Source organism: Coregonus lavaretus, assembly GCF_964263955.1.
Source record: "Coregonus lavaretus genome assembly, chromosome: 20".
Lineage (NCBI taxonomy): Eukaryota > Metazoa > Chordata > Actinopteri > Salmoniformes > Salmonidae > Coregonus > Coregonus lavaretus.
In genome coordinates this window covers 31205300-31230894 of record NC_140007.1, presented here as the reverse complement: position 1 = coordinate 31230894, position 25595 = coordinate 31205300, and the positions used below count along the sequence as shown (strand labels likewise).

Below are 25595 nucleotides of genomic sequence, written 5' to 3'. Positions count from 1 at the left end.
GTTCAAAGTATTAGCAGTCGCAATAAAACAAATCTAACAATTGTTCTTTTTAAGTTTACAAGTTGCATTCCTCTTGACCATATACATAAATACTATTACAAAGTTTCTCACTGAGGGAGATTAATCAATCAATCAATCAAATGTATTTTATGAAGCCCCTTTTACATCAGCAGATGTCACAAAGTGCTATACAGAAACCCAGCCTAAAACCCCAAAGAGCAAGCAATGCAGATGTAGAAGTACAGTGGCTAGGAAAAACTCCCTAGAAAGGCAGAAACATAGGAAGAAACCTAGAGAGGAACCATTAAGATGACTGTCATGAGAATCTTCTGTGGGGTTTCTGTCGATCTAATTTGACATGACATGGTTCAGAAGTCTACTGCTAATGCTTCATTGGGCAACTGACATGACACACATAAACCCATTTTCATTATCTATGGTTACAACTGGAGCTCACTTGCACTATAGACAGGTACTATATATCTCCAAAAAAATATTTGATTTATGCCAGCTTTTAAAATGTATGGCCCTAGCAGGGTTATTTTATGATTTGGGTGTGTAAGTGACAGCAATACTAGTACAGTACCAAAAATGGAAATACAATGCAAAAATGCAGCATTTGAAAATAGCGATAAAATACTTCATAGTAGAATACGAATTATAATCCTGTTCGGCAGGCTATAGTACAGTGCACTCTTACATTAGAATAACGTGTAAAGAGTATTGTGGCCAAACCTCAATAGTTGGTCTCTGTACTGTATACGCTGTCTAATTCAGGATGGTTCTTTCAGACTCTTGTTCAAGACATTGATGTTTTCAACAAAGCCAAATGAACTAAGAAGATCTGGAAAAGAAAAATACCCTGATCAAAGAGACACAGACTGTATTCTAAGATCAATAGCTTGCGAAACCATTCTTACCCCCCATTTTGATGGAGACAAAGAGGTAAAGCTCTATCTCGTTTCCCTCCAACTCTCCTTCCCTTCCCTCTTCCTTCCTCTCTGTTCCTCTCTCTAGTCTCAGTAGGAAATCACACAGTTCATCTCGTCAGCCAGCTCCTCCTCGAAGCGTCCTATTGGCTGTCCAGTAGAACGGGTCAGCAGGTCTGTGGCTGCGTTCTCCATCTCATCAATGGTCATGTTACATGCGTCAGCGATCTCCCGCTTGGCGAAGTTCACAAATTTTGGGTCTCTTGCATAGAGGCCCAAGCCTTCCGATATCAGGATCTGTAGGAGAATAACGAGAGTAGTGAAACAGTGAACACAAATCTCTCTATCAGTCTCTCTCTATATATATAGTTCCATATCCCAACAACCTACAGCATACAAGTGTTTATTGAATATTCATAAACATTCTAATAGGGGAACTTTCATGGGGTGTAAATCACTGACTCACTAAGGCAAATATACATTTCTGGAAAGCAAAGCTATTTCTGTGGTAAATTATTGACGCTTAGAGTGCACTTGACTCCTCCACTGACTATTAGGCAGATAAGGTATAGCCTACCGGTAAACAATATGTAGCTTTGGGTTTTTTATCTGACTTTTATCTGGACGTTTTGTTTTATTCATCACTTACCGACTCCACCAGGCTGTTAGCACTGCCCTTCTCTATGAGTCTTTGGCTGATCTGTGAGGGCACTCTGCCGTTGGTGTAGCTCCTGTTCTGGGGCGTGGGCATGGGGAGTGTTGGGGCTCCAGGGTACCAGCCACTGGGCCTAGTTGCAACAGCAGGGAGGCTGGAGGTGGTCTGTGTCCTGTCTCCCCACAGCTGCTGGGTGCCCCCGGCCTCATCCACCAGCATCAGAGGGGCGTAGAGCAGACGCCCTCTCTTTGCGGCTGCTGATGATGCTGCTGACACCCCTGCTCCTGGCATCGACCCTGCAGGTCCTCCTCCATTGTTGGCCCAGGAGGCCGAGGACGTGGAGGAGACACTGTTGCGGCGGGAGTCAAGGGTCTGGAGGACAACGCCAAGAGGAAAATGATTAAAATCTTGATTTATATTATTACATTAAAATCAAAATGTCTCTCTGATTCATGTGAGGATTTGTTGACTATTCTTTTGCATGTGTGTGTTTCTTACCAGTCTGGATCTGCATGGGGGCGAGTTACTCTCATACGTGCCAGGGATGGGGATGTCACCCACGCTATGCTGTGCCCGCAGACACTGGATGTTAAAGGAGGGCGGCTTACGACCTGGAAGGAAATATAAATGGAAATGTACTAAGACTGTCACTGGGTGTTTCTAGTTCTACTTCTACTGATTCTACAGGTGTTGAGGAGAAAGACTGACGTGATGATTACCTGCAGGAGTGGGAGGAAGAACACGTCTCCGGACATACGGCTCCAATCCGTTGCCATTGTAGCCATTTCCACTGTAGCCATTTCCTATGTAACCATTGCCGGTGTAGTCACTCATGCTACCTCCATTCATACCATTCATAACGCCATTGTAGCCATTCCCATGCATGCCGTTTCCATTGCCGTAGGGTCCTCCTGCAACGCTCCCATTGGTGAAGTTAGGAGCATGACTCTGCATGTACTCTGACGGGATATGGAATGCTGCAGGTTGCTCTTGATACACATACCTGTGAAGGGAAAGGGAACACTTATGCACACACACACACACACACACACACACACACACACACACACACACACATTCACACACTCTCTCTCACTCTTCAACTGAGCTTCTTTAACCCAGATCTGCCTCTCTCCCCTTTCCACTTACCCATCGTTTGTTAGCAAGCCCACTGGGTACTGTGGGTAGTACACCTGCTGTGCAGCGTAAGTTTCACCTCCTCTTCCCTCCATCACTGGCTCTGGTTGAGGTGTGGCAGTGGCTGCCTCTAACACTATTTGAGGTGCCTCTGGTTCTGGTGGGGCTAACACTATTTGAGGTGCCTCTGGTTCTGGTGGGGCTAACACTATTTGAGGTGCCTCTGGTTCTGGTGGGGCTAACACTGTTTGAGGTTGGGTTTGGGCAACCATTTGTGGTGGAGAAGCAACTTTTGGTGGGGATGGGGCTGGTGCTGGTTGGGGAGGGGATGGGGCCTTTGGTGGGGATGGGGCCTTTGGTGGGGATGGGGCTGGTGCTGGTTGGGGAGGGGATGGGGCCTTTGGTGGGGATGGGGCTGGGGGTGGGTGGGGCGGGGGTGGGGCTGGTGCTTCTTCTGGTGGAGGGAGGGCCTCAGATCTCGTGGGCTGTTCAATCACCACATCAAAGGATGAGAGAGTTGATTCTGGTCTCTCGCTGGCTGTCAATGGCTGTTCTGTGACCACGTCGCTGAATATTGTGGGCTCGACGAAGGGCTCCATGAAGACAGTGGTGGTGCCCTCCTCCATGTCAGCTGGCATGGGAGTTGTGGATAAAGTATTGGTGGCAGAGGTGCCAGGATCTTCAAAAACATTTTCATTCTGGAGGAAGGGGAAAACAGAGAGATCAGCTTTAATATACAGTCAACTGCTTCTTGTTGTAAATACTATATAAACATTTATTATGTTTACCTACTGTATGTGATATTTCCTTATTTGATCAATGTCAAAATAGAACAGACAAATCATTTCAGTACATACTGTTTTGATACACTAATGACAGTCAATAGGAGATATACTTACTTTGAAAAAGTCTTCGTCCAACTCTCCCTCCATACCCTCCTCCTCCTCTCCCTCCATTGCCAAGGCCAGATGCAACTCTGGGGCCAGTGCCTGCAGTGACCGTAGCCCTGCCTGACACACACAAACACACAAAGTGTGATACACAAACACACACACACACACAGTCACCAAACATTAACAACAAGTGTTGCCAGGTAACTGGGATACCTGGAGAGAGTCTTTCTTGTCCTTTCCCTTCTTCTTCCTCTCCCTCTCCTTCCTCTTGCGGAACTTCTTAAAGTAGTCCTGGATCAGGAAGCTGGCGTAGAACTTCCCACAAGTCACCTCTTCCCCTGAGTCAGGAAGAATCGCCACAGAGGAGGAGAACAGAAAAAAATATACATTTTAAACAAAGGGTCGAGGCAAATGGGAAAGTGATAGAGAAGGACTAAGAGAAAAAACACGGGAAAAATACCCTAGGGAGATAAAGAAAGAAACCTGTATTTCTGTAACTTTAAAATGACCATTAGAGTGGTCTGTGTGGTTACAAGGTAGTAAATAAGTCTCTGTCTAGTTGGCTGAAATGGCACCTCCTTAGGTTTACCTCTAGGGGGTGGAATGACCTCTTCAAGGAGCTTGGGCTTAGTCCGCTTCCATATCTTCTTAATGATGGCCCTGAGCTCCTCATTGTCTTGGTCAACGGGCCCTAGTGGAGAGACACAAGACCTTTAAAAACACAGGAGTAAAGGCCGCAAGCCCCACTGCACTAAATCATTATGTGTGAATGATACACTGTGTGTGTGCTGACTGACCGTCAGTCTTGATCTTGAGTGAGGTTCTGACCAGCGCAAACAGGGTAGCGTTGAAGGTGACTGTCCCATCGCTGTGCAGCGGCACATTCATAGCAACCAGCCTCTGACAGGACAAGCAAGCAGATGAAACAGAGTCAGAGAGGAAGAGCGGGAGAAAGGGAGGAGGAGGAGGGGGGGTAAGCAGTTAATTGGATTGGCAGGGGGAAGAGGAAGAAAGGCAGCCAAGACTCAGGGAGTAAATTCCACTGATCTGCTAGATTAGACAGGCTTGTATGGGTACAGAGGGACTGTAGGACATGTAGCCTGTCTTGATATATTAAGTGGGAGTGACTTTGATGAATAAAAACGTAATTTTAAGGATATCATTCTCACTGCACAATATCTGACATAAATCAAACATTCAATTATACAAATACTACAAGCTAATATGTTTATTAAAATTGTTCATTTATGCAACCTTTAACATTAAAATATGATCTGCCCTACCTTGCAGGCCACACGATGGGGGCACAATTTGCCAAAACCAAGGGGTGGCTGGATCCTGCGCAGCATAGTGACCACATCTATATGTTTGATTCGACCCCTGCAACACAGAAAAACAACAGCACAATGTACACAGCTCCAGTACGAGCCTTTGGAAATGTGGACAAAATAAAGGACCAAATGGGGAAAAGGGATAGACGACAAGAGAGAAAGAAAAAAAGGAAGATAGAGGACAAAGACAGTTTTCCTGAAGAAAGACGATATCCCTTTTATTCTTTTTCAATTTTGAGAGAATGTGTATGTGTATCTTTCACAGGTAAGTGTATCTTTTTTCTTTTAATTGGGTTGTTAAGACCATTTACATTAACATACATTATTTTAAATAAATAAAAAAGAGATACAGAGTGGTCTATTACGTGGCCTCTGGGTCATAATCCGACCAGACTCGTTTGAACTCGTCCAGGTGATGAGTACCCAGTACAGTCCAATCCCTGGTCAGGTACTCAAAGTTGTCCATGATGACAGCAATGAACAAGTTAATGATCTGAGAAGAGGAACAGAGTGTATTGATCACACCTGGTCTGCTTCAGAATGGCTGCAGTCAACATGTCTTTATTTAACCTTTGTTTATACAGGTTGGTCTCATTGAGATAAACTTTTCTTTCGCAAGAGAGACCTATCACATACAGATGTCCCCTCCTTCCTCTGACACCACCTCCATCTCACCAGGAAAGCGCAGAGCATGAAGAAGCTGATGAAGTAGATGTAGGCCAGGTTGCTGCCGCACATGCTCTCCTCCCCGGGCTCAAAGTCTGACTCGGGGTCACAGCGTCTCCCTGGCAATGCTGCCAACATGATCTCCTGCCACTGCTCTCCGGTGGCACACCTACAGGAACAGCACACACATTAGGAGAGGAGAGGAGAGGAGAGGAGAGGAGAGGAGAGGAGAGGAGAGGAGAGGAGAGGAGATTTCTCTCTCTCTCCTGCAGCGCTCACCTGAAGAGCAGCAGGACAGACATGAAGAAGGTCTGGAAGTTGTTGTTCCTGTTGATTTGTGAGTTGTCATCTATAGCAATCTTTCCAAATGTCTGAAAAAGGTGAGCGCATTGGCCATATTGTCACCAGCTGCATTTGAAAGACTTTTGAAGGGGGATACAATGCATGGGAGGAGACCCACCTGCATGCCGATCACAGCGTAGATGAAAAAGATCATGGCAATAAGTAGACCAACATATGGCAAGGCCTGTGAGAGATGGGAAGGTAGAAACATACATCTAAATCATACATCACTGTCTCTCTGTCTGTTTGTCTTTGCATCTGTCTGAGCATATCACTGACCTGGAGGGACTTGACAAAAGTCCAGAGGAGGGTTCGAATGCCCTCCCCTTTGCTGAGCAGCTTGACCAATCGCAAGACTCGGAACAAACGGAAGAATGTGATGGACACTTTTCCGCTTTCCTTCTTGGCCCCGGGCGGAGCTCCAGGTACGGCTACAGCTGCTACTTTGGCTGCGGCCTCGATGGCCTGGGGAGAAACACAGAGGTTTAGGGAACAGAAGCTTGTTTTCACACAATTTATGGAGACACAGAGTAATGGAAATATGTTTTTCTTTTTTATGAATGAGTAAGAGTGACAGAGAGAAAAAGACAGAGAGAGAGAGAGAGAGAGAGAGAGAGAGAGAGAGAGAGAGAGAGAGAGAGAGAGAGAGAGAGAGAGAGAGAGAGAGAGAGTTGTGTCCATGTCGTGGTCTTACTTCTCCATCCTCGTCTCCTCCCTGGATTGATGAAAAGTTTCGGAGATAAGAGAGACAAGAAAAAAACAGAAAATATACATTCGATATCATATCGTATATCAGGGCTCTCCAATCCTGTTCCTGCAGAGCTATTGTCCTAAGGTTTACATTCCAACCCTAATCTAGCGCACCTGATTCTAATAAGTTGCTGGTTGATAAGCTAAGGTTGGAGCGAAAAGCTACAGGAGGGTAGCTTTCCAGGGAACAGGGTTGGAGAGCCCTGACGTATATGAACATCCTACAGTTTTACTGACTGTAGCATACCCTACACAAGACTATTATAAAGCAATTTGTTTGTTAAACTGATCTTGAGATGTTACAATGAATAACTGTACACAAATAGTGTTGCAGGTCTATCTTCCAAGCATTTTCTCTAAGTATCACGTTTGCCTGATGTAAAGAAATGGCTGAAGATGCAAGAGATTATGTAACATGAAGTTGCTAAAGGAGAGACAGATAGTACTCACACTAAGCTCTGAGACCATGATGTCTAGCACACTGCCCACAACGATCAGAGCGTCAAAGGTGTTCCAAGCATCAATGAAATATTGCTGGATATACAGACACACACAAACACAGTCAATAGCATGGAACACTTGAACATGGTATCGGAACATTACAACATGGAACATTAGAACACAGTATTGATATCAAAATGTGTCCAGTGAAAGCCTGTTGAACTCACATGTGTTCTGAGAGCCAGAAGCTTGATAACCATCTCTATGGTAAATAGGGCGGTGAAGATCAAGTTGAGGATGTCCATCACAGCGTTGAATGTTTTAGACTGCTCATAATGCTGCAGGGGGAAGACAGAGACACATGGCAATACATTACCTTTCATTGATTTAAAAATTATAATTGATCTTCCTCATGATAAACTATTTAAAGTATTTCTAATCACTTTCTAAAAAACACTTTACAATCTTATTCCTGTTGTAATATATACTGAACAAAAATGTAAAAGCAACATGCAACAATTTTTAAGACTTTACTGAGTTACGGTTCATATAAGGAAATAAGTCAATTGAAATTGTCACGCTCTGGCTCCGGGACTTTGTATGTTGAGCCAGGGTGTGTTCGTTTTGTTGTGTTTTGGTTGGTTGTCTTTGGTTGTGTTGTCTTGGTTTGGTCAATGACTCCCAATCGGAGGTAACGAGTGTCAGCTGTCGGCTCGTTATCTCTGATTGGGAGCCATATTTAAACTGTGTGTTTTCACCTTGTGGTTGTGGGTTTTTGTTCCGTGACGGTATGTTTAACCGTGGACTTCATGAATCGTGTTTTGTTTTGGTTTTCGTGCTTTAATTAAATAAAGTCATGTTTATTTCACACGCTGCGCCTTGGTCTACTACTCCTTACCCAGACGATCGTGACAGAAATACATTCATTAGGCCCTGATCTATGGATGTCACATGACTGGGAATACAGATATGCATCTGTTGGTCACAGATACCTTAAAAAAAAGGTAGGGGCGTGTATCAGAAAACCAGTCAGTATCTGGTGTGACCACCATTTGCCTCATGCAGCGCGACACATCTCCTTCGCATAGAGGTGATTAGGCTGTTGATTGTGGCCTGTGGAATGTTGTCCCACTCCTCTTCAATGTATGTGCAAAGTTGCTGGATATTGGCAGGAACTGGAGCACAATTTCGTACATGTCGATCCAGAGCATCCCAAACATGCTCAATGGGTGACATGTCTGGTGAGTATGCAGGCCATGGAAGAACTGGGACATTTTCAGCTTCCAGAAATTGTGTACAGATCCTTGCGGCATGGGGCTGTGCATTATCATGCTGAAACATGAGGTGATGGCGGCGGATGAATGGCACGACAATGGGCCTCAGGATCTCGTCACGTTATCTCTGTGCATTCAAATTGCCATTGATAAAATGCAATTGTGTTAGTTGTCCGTAGCTTATGCCTGCCCACACCATAACCCTACCGCCATCATGGGCCACTCTGTTCACAACGTTGATATCAGCAAACCGCTCACCCACATGACGCCATACATGTGGTCTGCAGTTGTGAGGCCAGTTGGACCTACTGCCAAATTCTCTAAAACGAAGTTGGTGGTGGCTTATGATAGGAACATGAACATTCAATTCTCTGGCAACAGCTCTGGTGGATATTCCTGCAGTTGGCAAAGGAGAAATGCTCACTAACAGGGATGTAAATACATTTGTGCATAAAATGTGAGAGAAATAAGCTTTTTGTGCGTATGGAAAATGTCTGGGATCTTTTATTTCAGCTCATGAAACATGGGACCAACACTTTATATGTTGCGTTTATATTTCTGTTCAGTGTACATTATGCATACATTATGACTAGGTGTAGTAGGAACTGCAGTATTGTACCTGCACAGCCAAGGTGAGGGTGTTGAGAAGAATTAAGACAAACATGATGTACTCAAACTGGCTGGAGGCGATGATCTTCCAGAACTTTAGCTGGGACGGGTTTCTGGGAATATATATCTTGATGGGCTTGGCTTTCAGAGCGTACTGTACACATTGTCTCTGTGGAGGGCAGGACAGGAGACACAGTGAAGATGGGAAGTGAAGTGATCACTCGCATTCTCAGTAGACTGAATGCCTTTCACGTGATAATAAGGTACAGTAGCTTTGTGATTGTGATGAACGTCATAATAATCAAGGAAAATAACTAACTTGATTTTTGTTCAGTTCACAGTTTTTGAACTCGGATTCTCCCTGTTCACGGAAAGTGATGATGACGAAACCCACGAAGATGTTCATCATGAAGAAGGCGATGATGATGATGTAGATGATGAAGAATATGGAGATTTCCACGCGGTAGTTGTAAATAGGGCCGTGGTTCGCAGCATTAGCGTCGATGGCCTTGTACAGCAGCCTAAGAGTTTATAATGGGAGAGATGAAAACAACAACAACAACAACAGCTTCCCTATATAAACAGATGGTCAGCATATGTACTAATGCATGGTCTTGGTACTCACTGTGGCCAGCCTTCAAATGTAGACACAGTGAACAGGGCCAGCATGCCCTGCAGCACATTGTCAAAGTTGAATTCACTGTTTTGCCATATCCTCTCTCTCACCATAGGGTGATTCATATCCCCGTCCTTATACACCACAAATGTCCCCCTAAAGCACAAAACACACACACACACACACACACACACAAATAAAGCTATGCTTATTAGTAATCACATACAGTGGGGGAAAAAAGTATTTAGTCAGCCACCAATTGTGCAAGTTCTCCCACTTAAAAAGATGAGAGAGGCCTGTAATTTTCATCATAGGTACACGTCAACTATGACAGACAAAATGAGAAAAGAAATCCAGAAAATCACATTGTAGGATTATTAATGAATTTATTTGCAAATTATGGTGGAAAATAAGTATTTGGTCAATAACAAAAGTTTCTCAATACTTTGTTATATACCCTTTGTTGGCAATGACACAGGTCAAACATTTTCTGTAAGTCTTCACAAGGTTTTCACACACTGTTGCTGGTATTTTGGCCCATTCCTCCATGCAGATCTCCTCTAGAGCAGTGATGTTTTGGGGCTGTCGCTGGGCAACACGGACTTTCAACTCCCTCCAAAGATTTTCTATGGGGTTGAGATCTGGAGACTGGCTAGGCCACTCCAGGACCTTGAAATGCTTCTTACGAAGCCACTCCTTCGTTGCCCGGGCGGTGTGTTTGGGATCATTGTCATGCTGAAAGACCCAGCCACGTTTCATCTTCAATGCCCTTGCTGATGGAAGGAGGTTTTCACTCAAAATCTCACAATACATGGCCCCATTCATTCTTTCCTTTACACGGATCAGTCGTCCTGGTCCCTTTGCAGAAAAACAGCCCCAAAGCATGATGTTTCCACCCCCATGCTTCACAGTAGGTATGGTGTTCTTTGGATGCAACTCAGCATTCTTTGTCCTCCAAACACGACGAGTTGAGTTTTTACCAAAAAGTTCTATTTTGGTTTCATCTGACCATATGACATTCTCCCAATCCTCTTCTGGATCATCCAAATGCACTCTAGCAAACTTCAGACGGGCCTGGACATGTACTGGCTTAAGCAGGGGGACACGTCTGGCACTGCAGGATTTGAGTCCCTGGCGGCGTAGTGTGTTACTGATGGTAGGCTTTGTTACTTTGGTCCCAGCTCTCTGCAGGTCATTCACTAGGTCCCCCCCGTGTGGTTCTGGGATTTTTGCTAACCGTTCTTGTGATCATTTTGACCCCACGGGGTGAGATCTTGCGTGGAGCCCCAGATCGAGGGAGATTATCAGTGGTCTTGTATGTCTTCCATTTCCTAATAATTGCTCCCACAGTTGATTTCTTCAAACCAAGCTGCGTACCTATTGCAGATTCAGTCTTCCCAGCCTGGTGCAGGTCTACAATTTTGTTTCTGGTGTCCTTTGACAGCTCTTTGGTCTTGGCCATAGTGGAGTTTGGAGTGTGACTGTTTGAGGTTGTGGACAGGTGTCTTTTATACTGATAACAAGTTCAAACAGGTGCCATTAATACAGGTAACGTGTGGAGGACAGAGGAGCCTCTTAAAGAAGAAGTTACAGGTCTGTGAGAGCCAGAAATCTTGCTTGTTTGTAGGTGACCAAATACTTATTTTCCACCATAATTTGCAAATAAATTCATTAAAAATCCTACAATGTGATTTTCTGGATTTTTTTCCCTCAATTTGTCTGTCATAGTTGACGTGTACCTATGATGAAAATTACAGGCCTCTCTCATCTTTTTAAGTGGGAGAACTTGCACAATTGGTGGCTGACTAAATACTTTGTTTCCCCACTGTATACTGTAGCATGTAATGACAGGAATTTGAGTGAGGTGTTTGGCTTAGAGAAAGACAAATAAATTACAAAAAAGTAAGTCTTACATGCACTCATATGGAGTGTGTTTAGCTTCATCAGTGCAACTGTAGAATCTGCCCTGTAATACACAGAGCAGAAAAACACATGACTTTATAATGAGAAGACAACACGGAGTGTTTTCAAAGTACTGCAAAAAGCAATGACCAAGTACCTTGAAGAGCTGCACTCCAATACAAGCAAACATGAACTGGAGGAGCGTTGTGACGATCAAGATGTTTCCGATGGTTTTGATTGCCACAAACACGCACTGCACTACATTCTGTCAACAAAAGCAGAGACACAAGACCACGTTTGCACAGTTATTTGAGAGAGAGAGAGAAGAGAGATAAAGAGAGAGAGAGAGAGAGAGAGAGAGAGAGAGAGAGAGAGAGAGAGAGAGAGAGAGAGAGAGAGAGAGAGAGAGAGAGAGAGAGAGAAGGTGGTCAAAGTGGTCAAATGATTACCTTGAGTCCCTTGGCTCTGTTGATGGCTCGAAGAGGCCTGAGCACTTTGAGTACCCTGAAAATCTTGACCACAGAGATAGCGCTGGAACTGAGAGTATAAGAGAAGCAGATAAGAGTGTGAGAATGAACCACAAAGCCCTGTTCTTGTCTGACCTGCAGAGAGTGCTGTTACAGTATTATGTCAATATAATCAGGGCCAATACTGTCCATGGAGTAAGATTTGATCAGCTATCGGTGTGTGTGTGTGTGTCTGTGTGTGTCTGTGTCTGTGTGTGCATGTGTGTGTGCGTATTGTTATGTATACTGTATTTATTGTGTCTTACAATACATAATCTGGCTACGCAATAGGGCCTACATTTCCCATTTGCGAGGACAATAAAGTTTGAATTGAGTTGAATTGATTATGTCCTGAAAGGGACATTGGAAGGATGATGAACTGCTCTTCCCTTAAAGTTCATCATCCTTCCAATGTCCCTTTCAGGACAGAATCAAGAGTTTCTGAAGGCGCCGGTGTCTTACAAACTTCTGTTTCCAGTTGCAGGTGGAACTCCAAAAACCAGAGAATATTCAGAGAAATATTAAATCCACTTTTTGCACCTCGTGAGGAGGTTCCTCACCATCTGAGTTGCTGGACATCTGGCATTTCACAACATCTTTGCAGGAACTAGTCATTTCTAAGCAATGTGGCCACATGTAGAAGATGATGACAGCACATCACGCAGAGCGACCCAAACAACACAAACACATATTTACACACGTGAGAGGCCATTTCTCACGCGATACCAGGGTTGAGGAGTAACTAATCTGTTACATTACCAGCAAAGATATTGTAATCAGATTACAGATACAAGAAGATTACTTCTTGGATTACTTTTCAATTCAGAGGGGATGTTTGTGAAAATATACATAATGACATCTTTCTGTTTTCTCAATGACATTCATTTCAGCACTAACAAAAGGCGCAAGTTTAAGTTTGTTCCACCTGAGCGAGTCTGAACACAAGTCAGAGACCACTGTGATGACACACGAAATGTGTTTGATGGATCCTTTTTCAATTTTATATTTTCATTAGTCATACATTTCAAAAGTAACTGAGAGTAATCATATTAAGTTACTGAGATTGGGTAATCCAAAAGTTCCATTACTGATTACAATTTCGGACAGGTAACTAGTAACTGCAATGGATTACATTTAGAAAGCAACCTACCCAACCCTGCTCGATACAAAAAGTGGATTTAATATTTTTCTGAATATTCTCTGGAAGGCAGTATCGTCAAGGAAAGGTTGGTTGATAGTTATTGTACCATATTGTCAATGGATCCCCTGCTTGACCTCAGGCACAAGCTTTAAAGCTGGAGGTTTGAGCCTGCTTGGCTAACATTCTGACAGATACTCACTGGAGGAAGAAGGATGCGAGCGACACACTGACGACCAGCAGGTCCAGGAGGTTAAAGGCGTTCCTACAGAACGATCCAGGATGAAGGAACGCACCGAAAACTGTCACCTAGAGAGGGAGAAAAATCACAAGAGTTAAGGGTGATTCTAAATGGCACTTACAATGCCATGTGCACTACTATATACGTTTATAGATGGACATAAAGCTCAGTGGAGGCTGGTGGGAGGAGTGATAGGAGGATGGGCTCATTGTAATGGCCGGAATGGAATAAATGGAACGGAATCAAACGCGGTTTCCATATGTTTGATGTGTTTGATACCGTTCCATTTATATCAGTGCAGACATTACAATGAGTCTGTCCTCGTATAGCTCCTCCCACCAGCCTAATAGAGCTACTGGCAGCAGGGAAGATAGCCTATGCAGAACATTGTCAATTCATAATGAAGGAACATTCCAAAATGAAGTATATATTCATATCTGGTCACATTTTACCTTCAGTATGATTTCCACAGTGAATATGGAGGTGAATGCATAGTCAGCATAGCCAAGCATCTGAGGATAGACAAGATATCCTAAATCAGGATTATGCCAGCCATATAGAAACCCTATTTGTTGGTGGCCGGTGTAAGGTGAGTGAGTATGAGAACAGTAGCTTTGGTTGAAACTGTTGAGCAGTGACGGTAGATGTATGGCAGAGTTGGGTGAGAGTGTGAACAGTAGATTCAATGACAGTTATACAGTGCATTCGGAAAGTATTCAGACCTCATTACTTTTTCCACATTTTGTTACGTTACAGCCTTATTCTAAAATGGATTAAATAAATAAAAATCCTCATCAATCTGCACACAATACCCCATAATGACAAAGCAAAAACAGGTTTTTAGAAATTTTAGCAAATGTATACAAAAAACAGAAATACCTTATTTACATAAGTATTCAGACCCTTTACTATGAGACTCGAAATTGAGCTCAGGTGCATCCTGTTTCCATTGATCATCCTTGAGATGTTTCTATAACTTGATTGGAGTCCACCTGTGGTAAACTCAATTGATTGGATATGATTTGGAAAGGCACACACCTGTCTATATAAGGTCCCACAGCTGACAGTGCATTTCAGAGCAAAAATCCAAGCCATGAGGTTGAAGGAATTGTCCGTAGAGCTCCGAGACAGAATTGTGTCGACGCACATATCTGGGTAAGAGTATAAAATAAATTCTGCAGCATTGAAGGTCCCCAAGAACACAGTGGCCTCCATCATTCTTAAATGGAAGAAGTTTAGAACCACCAAGACTCTTCCTAGAGCTGACTGCCGGCTGGCCAAACTGAGCAATCGGGAGAGAAGGGCCTTGGTCAGGGAGGTGACCAAGAACCCGATGGTCACTCTGACAGAGCTCCAGAGTTCCTCTATGGAGAAGGGATAACCTTCCAGAAGGACAACAATCTCTGCAGCACTCCACCAATAAGGCCTTTATGGTAGAGTGGCCAGACGGAAGCCACTCCTCAGTAAAAGGCACATGACAGCCCACTTGGAGCTTTCCAAAAGGCACCTAAAGGACTCTCAGACCATGAGAAACAAGATTCTCTGGTCTGATGAAACCAAGATTGAACTCTTTGGCTTGAATGCCAAGCGTCACGTCCGGAGGAAACCTGGCACCATCCCTACGGTGAAGCATGGTGGTGGCAGCATCATGCCGTGGGGATGTTTTTCAGCGGCAGGGACTGGGAAACTAGTCAGGATTGTGGGAAAGATGAACAGAGCAAAGTACAGAGAGATCCTTGATGAAAACCTGCTCCAGAGCGCTCAGGACCTCAGACTGGGGCGAAGGTTCACCTTCCAACAGGACAACGACCCTAATCACACAGCCAAGACAATGCAGGAGTGACTTCGGGACAAGTCTCTGAATGTCCTTGAGTGGCCCAGCCAGAGCCCGGACTTGAACCCGATCTGGAGAAACCTGAAAATAGCTGTGCAGCGACGCTCCCCATCCAACCTGACAGAGCTTGAGAGGATCTGCAGAGAATGGGAGAAACTCCCCAAATACGGGTGTGCCAAGCTTATAGTGTCATACCCAAGAAGACTCGAGGCTGTAATAGCTGCCAAAGGTGCTTCAACAAAGTACTGAGTAAAGGGTATGAATACTTATGTAAATGTGATATTTTAGTTTTTTCTTTGTAATACATTTGCAAAAAAATCTAAAAACCTGTTTTTGCTTTGTCATTATGGGTATTGTGTGTAGATTGATGAGGGGAAAAAAGGATTTAATCCATTTTAGAATAAGGCTGTAATGTTACAAAATGTGGATGGACTGTATATTGATTGGGCGGTAGTGCTTGGTTGTGAGGTCGGGACTGACTGTTGGCCGAGGAGAGGGTCTTTTGTTTCTTTGTCTGTTTGCCTTACGTTGTTCCTAAAGGAGTGAGCTCTGATTGGATCCTCAGCAGCCAGAGAAATGCTACTGGCGATGATGAAGACGAGGATGAGGTTGGTGAAGTAGGAGTGGTGGATGAGGTTGTGACAGGCCACTCGGAGGCTGAGGGGAGAGGAGAGACCATGCTAATTATATGGGTGCTCTGAAATGGCACACAATTCCCTATATAGTGCACTACTTTTGACCAGGGCCCATACGGCTCTGTGGCTGTGACTTACCAGTTTCTCTTTCCAAGAATGAAGAAGGAGCTACCATCTGGAATGGGTTCAATCTTCTCTTTTGGAGCGGAAAATTCAGGCTTCACAGGCATAATTCCTAGAGAGAGACGGGAGTTAATCAGATCAGCGGATTTAGAGAACATTGAATGTGTCACACAGTCTGATGAGAATCTCTCTGAGGTGTATGGAACGACACTTACCCTCCAGACCCTCGATGGCTCTCAACTCCTCGTTCTCCTCCCAGTCATCCATCTCATTCTGACAAGGAAAGAGTGAGCAAAAGAAATGCAAACATGATAATATATTTTATCTTTAAAACACTGAGGATCACAGACACTCATGAACCATTATCATTTGGAGAAGGTAGCTGCTGTAGAAAATATTGCAGTGTATTTGTCCCCTGAAACAACATCTACAGTGAGGGAAAAAATGTATTTGATCCCCTGCTGATTTTGTACGTTTGCCCACTGACAAAGAAATGATCAGCCTATAATTTTAATGGTAGGTTTATTTGAACAGTGAGAGACAGAATAACAACAACAAAAACGCATGTCAAAAATGTTATAAATGGATTTGTATTTTAATGAGGGAAATAAGTATTTGACCCCCTCTCAATCAGAAAGATTTCTGGCTCCCAGGTGTCTTTTATACAGGTAACGAGCTGAGATTAGGAGCACACCCTTAAAGGGAGTGCTCCTAATCTCAGTTTGTTACCTGTATAAAAGACACCTGTCCACAGAAGCAATCAATCAATCAGATTCCAAACACTCCACCATGGCCAAGACCAAAGAGCTCTCCAAGGATGTCAGGGACAATATTGTAGACCTACACAAGGCTGGAATGGGCGCGCTTATTGGCAAATGGAAGAAACACAAAATAACTGTCAATCTCCCTCGGCCTGGGGCTCCATGCAAGATCTCACCTCGTGGAGCTGCAATGATCATGAGAACAGTGAGGAATCAGCCCAGAACTACACGGGAGGATCTTGTCAATGATCTCAAGGCAGCTGGGACCATAGTCACCAAGAAAACAATTGGTAACACACTACGCCGTGAAGGACTGAAATCCTGCAAGGTCCCCCTGCTCAAGAAAGCACATATACAGGCCCGTCTAAAGTTTGCCAATGAACATCTGAATGATTCAGAGGAGAATTGGGTGAAAGTGTTGTGGTCAGATGAGACCAAAATCGAGCTCTTTGGCATCAACTCAACTCGCCGTGTTTGGAGGAGGAGGAATGCTGCCTATGACCCCAAGAATACCATCCCCACCGTCAAACATGGAGGTGGAAACATTAATATTTAGGGGTGTTTTTCTGCTAATGGGACAGGACAACTTCACCGCATCAAAGGGACGATGGACGGGGCCATGTACCGTCAAATCTTGGGTGAGAACCTCCTTCCCTCAGCCAGGACATTGAAAATGGGTTATGGATGGGTATTCCAGCATGACAATGACCCAAAACACACGGCCAAGGCAACAAAGGAGAAGAAGCACATTAAGGTCCTGGAGTGGCCTAGCCAGTCTCCAGACCTTAATCCCATAGAAAATCTGTGGAGGGAGCTGAAGGTTCGAGTTGCCAAACGTCAGCCTCGAAACCTTAATGACTTGGAGAAGATCTGCAAAGAGGAGTGGGACAAAATCCCTCCTGAGATGTGTGCAAACCTGGTGGCCAACTACAAGAAACATCTGACCTTTGTGATTGCCAACAAGGGTTTTGCCACCAAGTACTAAGTCATGTTTGCAGAGGGGTCCAAAACTTTTTTCCCTCATTAAAATGCAAATGAATTTATAACATTCTTGACATGCGTTTTTCTGGATTTTTTTGTTGTTATTCTGTCGCTCATGTCTTTGTCAGTGGGCAAACGTACAAAATCAGCAGGGGATCAAATACTTTTTTCCCTCACTGTAGGTACATACCGCCGCATCTTCCTCTTTGTCATCATCTTCGTCCCAGTCCTCTTCCTCCTCCTTTTTCTCTCTGCAAAACCATTCGTTCAGCACTTGGTCTTGGTTCGCCATCTACATATCATCTTTATTACTGATGCTACTTAGCTATGTCCAGTACTAAGCCCAGACCATCAAATGATAGCTTTTCTTTGTCTGCTTTTTGTGATACTTACTCTACTTTCTTTTTTCCACCATCTCCTGCCAAGTTGTCCACAGCGATAGCCAAGAAGACATTGAGCAGGATATCTGATCAAGAGATATTAAGGAACTGACCAAGAGCTTGAGAACATCAGTGAATACAGATCTTGTAGAGTACAGTTTGTATCTTCTAGAGTACCTCTTGATAGAGGTTTGTGTACATTGAATGGCTTTGTACAAATGCGGATTATAGATTAACCAACGCTCTGTCTTGGTAAACAGAAAGGATACAGTTACCGACAACAAAGAGGGAGACAAAGTAGATGCACACGATCATCTGTGGGAAGACTGGCCCGCCATAAGCCATGATCCCATCATACATTACTGCATTCCAGTCCTCTCCTGTAAGGATCTACAGAGGAGAAAGGGTTAGAGGGAGAGAGAGAGAGGGAGAGGGGGGGGGGGCAGAGAGAGAGAGAGAGAGAGAGAGAGAGAGAGAGAGAGAGAGAGAGAGAGAGAGAGAGCGAGCGAGACAGACAGACAGAAAGAGGGCGGTCTGTAAGGAAAAGCACATGCATGTAGAACATGATAGTAGTGTGAGGGGTATTAGAAGTATAAGTCACCTGGAAGCAGGTGAGCAGGGCCTGGGGGAAAGTGTCAAACGTGCTCCTCTTCATCTGAGTCTCATCAAAGTTGAATTTGCCCCCAAACAGCTGCATCCCCAGCAGGGAGAAGATGATGAGGAAGAGGAAGAGCAGGAGCAGCAGGGAGCAGATAGCCTTCATGGAGTTGAGCAGCGAATTGACCAGGTTTGACAGGGCTGCCCAGTGCCTAAACAGGGGAGTGTTTGAAGGTAAAGAATCAAGGTATACAGTAGCCTTCCATACGGAATTCATGCATTAAATGTATTTAATCAATTGCAGAGAGTGACATTCCAGATAGTTATTTCAGAAGTACATTTGATTTGCATAGCAGCGTATTCTGGAAAGATGTGGGACCAGGATAGCAAGACAGCCCAAACAGATCTGTGACCAAGCTAGGAAGACAGCACAAACACATCTGGGACCAAGCTAGGAAGAGAGCACAAACACATCTGGGATCAAGCTAGGAAGACGACACAAACCGATCTGGGACCAAGCTAGCAAGACAGCACAAACACATCTGGGATCAAGCTAGGAAGACGACACAAACCGATCTGGGACCAAGCTAGCAAGACAGCACAAACACATCTGGGAACAAGCTAGGAAGACAGCACAAACACATCTGGGACCAAGCTAGGAAGACAGCACAAACACATCTGGGATCAAGCTAGCAAGACCTCTGACCAAGCTAGCAAGACCATAGACAATATGAGCAAGAGAACACAAACAGATCTAGGACCAAACTACTGAAGCTAGAAAGATAGAACAAACAAATCTGGGACCAGGCCAGCAGTTACCTACCGTGTCACTTTGAACACCCTGAGCAGGCGGACACAGCGCAGCACAGAGATGCCGATGGGAGGGATGATCTGCAACTCAACCAGGACCGTCTCCAGGATGCCACCACACACCACGAAGCAGTCGAAGCGGTTAAACAGAGCCAAGAAGTGGATCTGGAAACCGAAACTGTACATCTTCAACAGCATCTCCAGCGTGAACAACATCAACAGGATCTTATTGGCCCGCTCTGAAGGAAAGACAAGAGAAAATAAAGGTTATTGATAAAGGTTATTATTGTATTGATTTATGTATTTATTTATTGTTCCTGATGTCTATGTCACCATTTCAACCTGCTGAATTATGGAGAAAATGACCTAGAGAAAAAGAGAGGGGGGGAGGACATGTGGAAGTAAACAGAAAATAACAGATACAAGTAGGTGGAGAGAGAAAGTAGAACAGACAGATGTAGAGAGAGTGAATCCTGACCCTGCATCTCGGTGAGCCACTTGGGCTGGCCGTAGTGTTCAGAGGCGCTGGCTGCAGTGTTGAGAAAAACCAGAAGAAGCACCAGCCAATAGAAGTTCTGGGATTTGACTGCTACACGACAGTTTTTTCGGAAGGCATGGTTCAGTTGGCATAGCTGGTCACTGAGTGAAGAGAGAAACAGCAGACATGTTATATCGAGTGGAAGGGTCAGGAGTGGAAGGGTCAGAAACAGGCTTTGTCAAAGGTCTGTAGTGTAGTGTACATTCTTTTTTTAAACTGAAAATAAAACATTGTGTATATTCTTAGAGGTATCCTGCTCAACTTACCAGAAACTGTTGGCCATCATTTTAGCCCTACAAAAAAGGAGAAAGAACCATTACATGACACCATTGATAGCAATGACATCTAATTAACAGAAAATGAACATGTAAATCAAATACATTTGTTTATTTCCTTACATAAGAGATGCGCAGCAGCCATTGTCGTCGTCTAAATATGCTCCAAATTCAGAGTCTGAATCCGATTCTGTTGAACACATAGCAGAGCCATAGATTTGATTTTTTTGTTGTTGATGATTTTATTAGGATCCCCATTAGCCGACACCAATGGCGACAGCTAGTCTTACTGGGATCCGACACATAACGAACAATAACAGGCAAAATACTTTATAATTTACATACATTTAAAAACATTAACATGTAGTGTGTGTGTTTGTGTGTGTGTGTATCAGTTACATATACATGTCAATACATACACACAAAAAGTAGGTCACATAAGGGAGAGGCGTTGTGCCGTGAGGTGTTGCTTTATTTGTTTGTTTTTTAACCAGGTTTGTTGTTCACTTGCGCTATATGAGACAGAAGGGAGTTGCATGCAATCATGGCTCTACTGTATATAGTACTGTACATTTCATTGAATTTGTTCTGGACCTGGGGACTGTGAAAAGACCCCTGGAGGCATGTCTGGTGGGGTAAGTGTGTGTCAGTGCTGTGTGTAAGTTGACTATGCAAACAATTTGGAATTAATGTTTCTTAATAAAAAAAGAAGCAATGCAGTCAGTCCAAGAGAGACTTGCATGCATAGTATTGTTATTAGCCCTCTGATTACAATGAAGAGCAAAACGTGCCACTCTGTTCTGGGCCAGCTGCAGCTTAACTTGAAATAGCATTGTATTTGGTCAAACAACATCTTTGTCCAATAGTTTGCTAAGAGCTGGCAGCAAGCTGATAGCGGAATGACTTTGGCTTCCCTCCAGGCCTGAGGACAAACACTGTCCTCTAGGCACAGATTAAAGATATGACAGACAGGACTGGCTATAGAGTCAGCTTCCATCCTCAGTAGCTTTCCATCTAAGATTACAGAGAGTCAAGTAGTACAAGTACACAGACAGTAACAGTGAGAGAGAGACAGATCATCATACCTCCGTCCTCGCTGTGTTTATACCAGCCAAACTTCTTCATCATTTTCTTCTTGGCAACAGCAGCACCTTGTTAGGAGACACAAAGGTTGACTATATGGGTGCGAGGTTTGTGTGTGGGTACATTTATATGTGTCAGTCAGTCAGTTAACCATACGCTTGTTTCCTTCCTCATCCACATCCTCGGCCTCGATGAGCCAGTCCATGTAGCCACACATATCCTCCTCCATCTGCTTCTTATTCTGGGCGTCCTGCAGCTCTCCACGAGCCACAGCCTTCTCTCTTTCCTTGGAGAACTCTCTGCGCACACAGACATGCACACACAGACGCACACACAAACACACACACAAACACATATAGAGGATCATTACACAACCTACACTTGGACAAGGCCTTCACACACAAATGTAAAACAAGACAAATATACACACACACTTCAACTCACTCACCCGCTCAACACTCCCAATACAAGGTTGAGTACGAAAAACGAGCCAAAGATGACCAGAGAGACAAAGTACACCCAGGGCATCTCAAAGCCAATTGCATCATTCATCTGAAGGAATGCAGAGAGAGAGATAGGGGGAGATGAAGCATTGTTAATCAGACACTGCCCACTGGACATAGACGTCAATTCAACGTCTATTCAACGTTGGTTCTACGTCATTTCATTGAAATGACTTGGAATCAACGTTGATTCCACCAGTGTGTGCCCAGTGGGTGTGTTCCATATTTATATGAAGAGAGAGAATTAGTACAGATGTCGGATCTTAATTTGAGCCAGTTTGCTACAGCAGGAAAATTATTCTGCAGCAACAAGAAATGTGAATTATGATGTGGATTATAATTAATTTTTGTAGGGGTTGATACATTTTTCGTAAGGGAAAATCAAGTCTGAAATGTCAAAGTGGAAATTCCAAACTTCAGAAGCCTTTTCAAACCTCAAATAACCTACAAGTTAAGATCCTAAAAGGAAGAAAAAAAGGACTAGTGTGCATCTGAAATGGCACCCTTTTTCCTATGTACAATAGTGTACTACTTTTGACCAGGGTCCACAGTGCCCACAGGTTTCTGGTCAAAAGTAATGCACTATAGGGAATAGGGCACCATTTTAGCCAAGAAAAAAAGAGAGGCTGATGTTACCCAGTAGAGCACATCGGTCCAGCCCTCCATGGTGATACACTGGAACACAGTCAACATGGCAAAAAAGATGTTGTCAAAGTTGGTGATCCCACCGTTAGGCCCCTCCCACGGTCCTCTGCACTCTGTCCCGTTGCCCACACAATCCCGCCCATTTCCAGCAAATGCACATGGTGTGGGGTCATCATCTACGTTCAGTTCTGGGAGAGAGGACAACCATTGTGACAAATGTATTTGTCTTTGTAAAAAGATGGAGATGTCATATAAAATCCAGGCTTCCAAAGCATTAATTGATAACAAACCTCTACAGTATGTAACTAACTTGTTTTCCCCTGTCTGTGTACAATGACTGAAATGTAACATTGTTATATAGTGTTTGGATGTGTATGTACAGTATTGAGCAGTGTATATATATGTATAATTATATTATTATTATTATATTATTATTATTATTATGTTGTAAAAGTGGAGTTTGTACCAGTGCCCATGTAGAAACAGGTCTTGTGCATCCTGCCGAGGAAGAGCTCCAGACCGATGATGGCATAGATGATGATGACAAACATGACCAGTAGACCAATGTGGAGCAGGGGAACCATGGCTTTCATGATGGAGTTCAAGACAATCTGGAGACCTGGACACACACACACAGCACACACAAACACACACACATGCACACAAGCGCGCACACACACACACAGTAGAGAGATGGGTTTTACTGAAACACACACACACATAAACACACACACACACACAAACTTACTGGGCACTCCAGACACCAGTCTAAGGGGTCGCAGCACCCTAAAGGCTCTAAGAGCTTTGACATCCAGTCCTCCTGGTTTGCCTGCTGCATGGTGGGAATCTCCAGGCTTGTGGTCGGCCGTCCCCTCAGCAACCACACTGAACAACCTGCAACAACAGCCGCACAACAACAACCAAACAGTCAGCACACAACAATACAGCTAAAACATCGTAAATAGAAAGGAGGGGGTAACAGAAGTGGAATGGAGACATACCCGACAACGACGATGACAAAATCAAGCAAATTCCAGCCACTGCGGATGTAGGCGCTGGGGTGCATAACCAAGCCATAGGCCAGGATCTTAGTGAAGGTCTCAATGGTGAAGATGACCAGGAAGATGTACTCTACTTGTTCCTGAGAAGACAGCATGGTCAAATACACATACTTCCTCATTTGTCTGTTTACTGTAATCAGTCAAGAGCAAAGACAGCTGTTGGGAAAATGAGGTAAAGACATTTTACAAGATGTCTGTGGAGGTTCATTATGCAGGGTTAATATCCAACTAATATCCTAATGAATATATTATATGTAGGGATATATTGTTTTAATGTTGATATATCTACTGCATGTGGGGGTGGCAAGGAAGGCAGGCACTGTCACGTTGATGGCATATATAGGTCAACATTTGTGCACAGGAGTAAGGAGCCATAATAAGCCTGTCACTAGAGCGCTAGTCAATAACCCTTGGCCAAATGCATCCTAATCCTGCAAATCTCTGGCAACACAGTCACTGGGCCTCTATGTCAGGCTGGAATAGGAAGGCAGCCAAAACCTGGCCATATCATCCTGGTCAAACAAGGTGATGTGACAGATTAGAAGGATAAGCTATAGTAGTATAATGAATGTATGAAGACATAGTGTATCACTATAGTAGAGAGGGGGGGGGGGGGGGAGAGATTATGGTAAAGCGTCAGACTTCAGCCTCAGTTTCCTCCCCACAAGTCCCAATCCAATAAAGGGATCTACTCCAAGATCTAGAAAGGCATTTAAGGAGAGTACTATCCAAACAATGTCCTGCCCCACAGCCAAGCAGATGGACTACACAGACCCAGCATGATGATCTGCAAGGTTGTGTTCAGTGCGCCTTGGCATAGATTTGACAAGTGTCTGGAACTCTATTGGTGGGATGAGACGCCATTCTTTCTCGAGAAATTCCATCATTTGGTGTTTTGTTGACATGATGGGATGTGTGGAAGCACCAGCTTTCAATATATTTTGTATCCCTCATTTACCCAAGTGTTTCCTTTATTTTGGCAGTTACCTGTACATAAATTAAGGCGGAATTGTAATCTATAAGATATCACAGATCAGATCATGTCCTCTGCCAGAGAGAGACGGAGGAGGGGCAGAGGGGCTTATGTGGGGATGGAACAGAACAGATGGTCAGTGTTTAAGTATCATTATCCCTCACACGGTCACCTGATCTGAGTCAGACCCCCAACTTTTCCTCTTTAAAGGGGCAATCAGCAGTTGAAACAATTACAAAGGGTCTTCTCCGCCCATTTCAATAAAAAGCTGAGGGATGGGGCTGGAGAAATGTAACCACTATCAAATTCAGAGACAGAGCTATGGACGCATGTGTAACCGGTGTGAAATGGCTAGCTAGTTAGCGGTGCGCGCTAGTAGTGTTTCAATCGGTGACGTCACTCGCTCTGAGACCTTGAAGTAGTTGTTTCCCTTGCTCTTGTCACGACTTCGGCCGAGGCTGCCTCCCCTCCTTGTTCGGGTAGACTTCGGCGTTCGTCGTCACCGGAGTACTAACCACTGCCGCCCCAATCATCATCACAATTGTCTTGTCTCGTTATCACAAACACCTGGTTCTATCCCCTAATTAGTCTGTGTATAAGTGTTCCCTCTGCCCCCTTGTCCTTGTGGGTGATTGTTTATTGTGAAGGTTAGTGAAGCTCGGTGGAGCTGGTGTATTTTGTTCGACGGGAGTATTTTCCTGTGTGCCTTGTATTTTCCAGTGCACCTGTTTTGTGCCCTGGAGTGTGTTTGACGCATTTCTGCGTAACCCTCTATTTTGCGGATTAAAGCCTGTTATTCTGTGATTTACCCTCCTGCGCCTGACTCCTTCAACACCACTACATCACAGAATCACCCACCTGCTTTCATGGAGTCAGCAGGAGAAGAGCGCATGCCTGTAGTCGTGGCACGGGTCCAGGAGCATTCCACGATGCTGTCGAGACCAGCTGGCCAACCGGATCCAGCCA

The 25595-nt window shown here is 44.2% G+C and overlaps 1 protein-coding gene across 1 annotated transcript in view; it reads right to left on the bottom strand.

Moving 5' to 3' along the window:
• Positions 1-1019: 1019 nt before the first annotated feature.
• LOC311148115 (voltage-dependent L-type calcium channel subunit alpha-1D-like) overlaps positions 1020-25595 on the bottom strand; it is a gene marked incomplete at its 3' end in the record, with an annotated part of 33305 nt that continues 8729 nt past the window's right edge. Inside the window, exons 3-45 of the mRNA XM_084185018.1 lie at positions 23597-23736; positions 23344-23489; positions 23062-23214; positions 22587-22783; positions 21896-21999; positions 21604-21746; positions 21450-21515; positions 20488-20554; positions 20356-20382; positions 20030-20190; positions 19565-19790; positions 18746-18953; positions 18414-18534; positions 18158-18230; positions 17955-18015; positions 16238-16295; positions 16038-16134; positions 15792-15921; positions 13883-13942; positions 13392-13498; positions 11995-12082; positions 11703-11810; positions 11557-11609; positions 9653-9799; positions 9347-9548; positions 9038-9196; positions 7372-7482; positions 7150-7237; positions 6233-6384; positions 6072-6137; positions 5891-5982; positions 5621-5780; positions 5311-5438; positions 4898-4994; positions 4412-4514; positions 4204-4305; positions 3828-3952; positions 3621-3731; positions 2734-3419; positions 2304-2587; positions 2083-2195; positions 1579-1956; positions 1020-1226 (exon numbers count right to left, since the gene is read on the bottom strand). Coding sequence (XP_084041144.1) covers positions 1020-1226; positions 1579-1956; positions 2083-2195; positions 2304-2587; positions 2734-3419; positions 3621-3731; positions 3828-3952; positions 4204-4305; positions 4412-4514; positions 4898-4994; positions 5311-5438; positions 5621-5780; positions 5891-5982; positions 6072-6137; positions 6233-6384; positions 7150-7237; positions 7372-7482; positions 9038-9196; positions 9347-9548; positions 9653-9799; positions 11557-11609; positions 11703-11810; positions 11995-12082; positions 13392-13498; positions 13883-13942; positions 15792-15921; positions 16038-16134; positions 16238-16295; positions 17955-18015; positions 18158-18230; positions 18414-18534; positions 18746-18953; positions 19565-19790; positions 20030-20190; positions 20356-20382; positions 20488-20554; positions 21450-21515; positions 21604-21746; positions 21896-21999; positions 22587-22783; positions 23062-23214; positions 23344-23489; positions 23597-23736 — 6105 coding nt within the window. The remainder of the gene's footprint in view (positions 1227-1578; positions 1957-2082; positions 2196-2303; positions 2588-2733; positions 3420-3620; positions 3732-3827; positions 3953-4203; positions 4306-4411; positions 4515-4897; positions 4995-5310; positions 5439-5620; positions 5781-5890; positions 5983-6071; positions 6138-6232; positions 6385-7149; positions 7238-7371; positions 7483-9037; positions 9197-9346; positions 9549-9652; positions 9800-11556; positions 11610-11702; positions 11811-11994; positions 12083-13391; positions 13499-13882; positions 13943-15791; positions 15922-16037; positions 16135-16237; positions 16296-17954; positions 18016-18157; positions 18231-18413; positions 18535-18745; positions 18954-19564; positions 19791-20029; positions 20191-20355; positions 20383-20487; positions 20555-21449; positions 21516-21603; positions 21747-21895; positions 22000-22586; positions 22784-23061; positions 23215-23343; positions 23490-23596; positions 23737-25595) is intronic.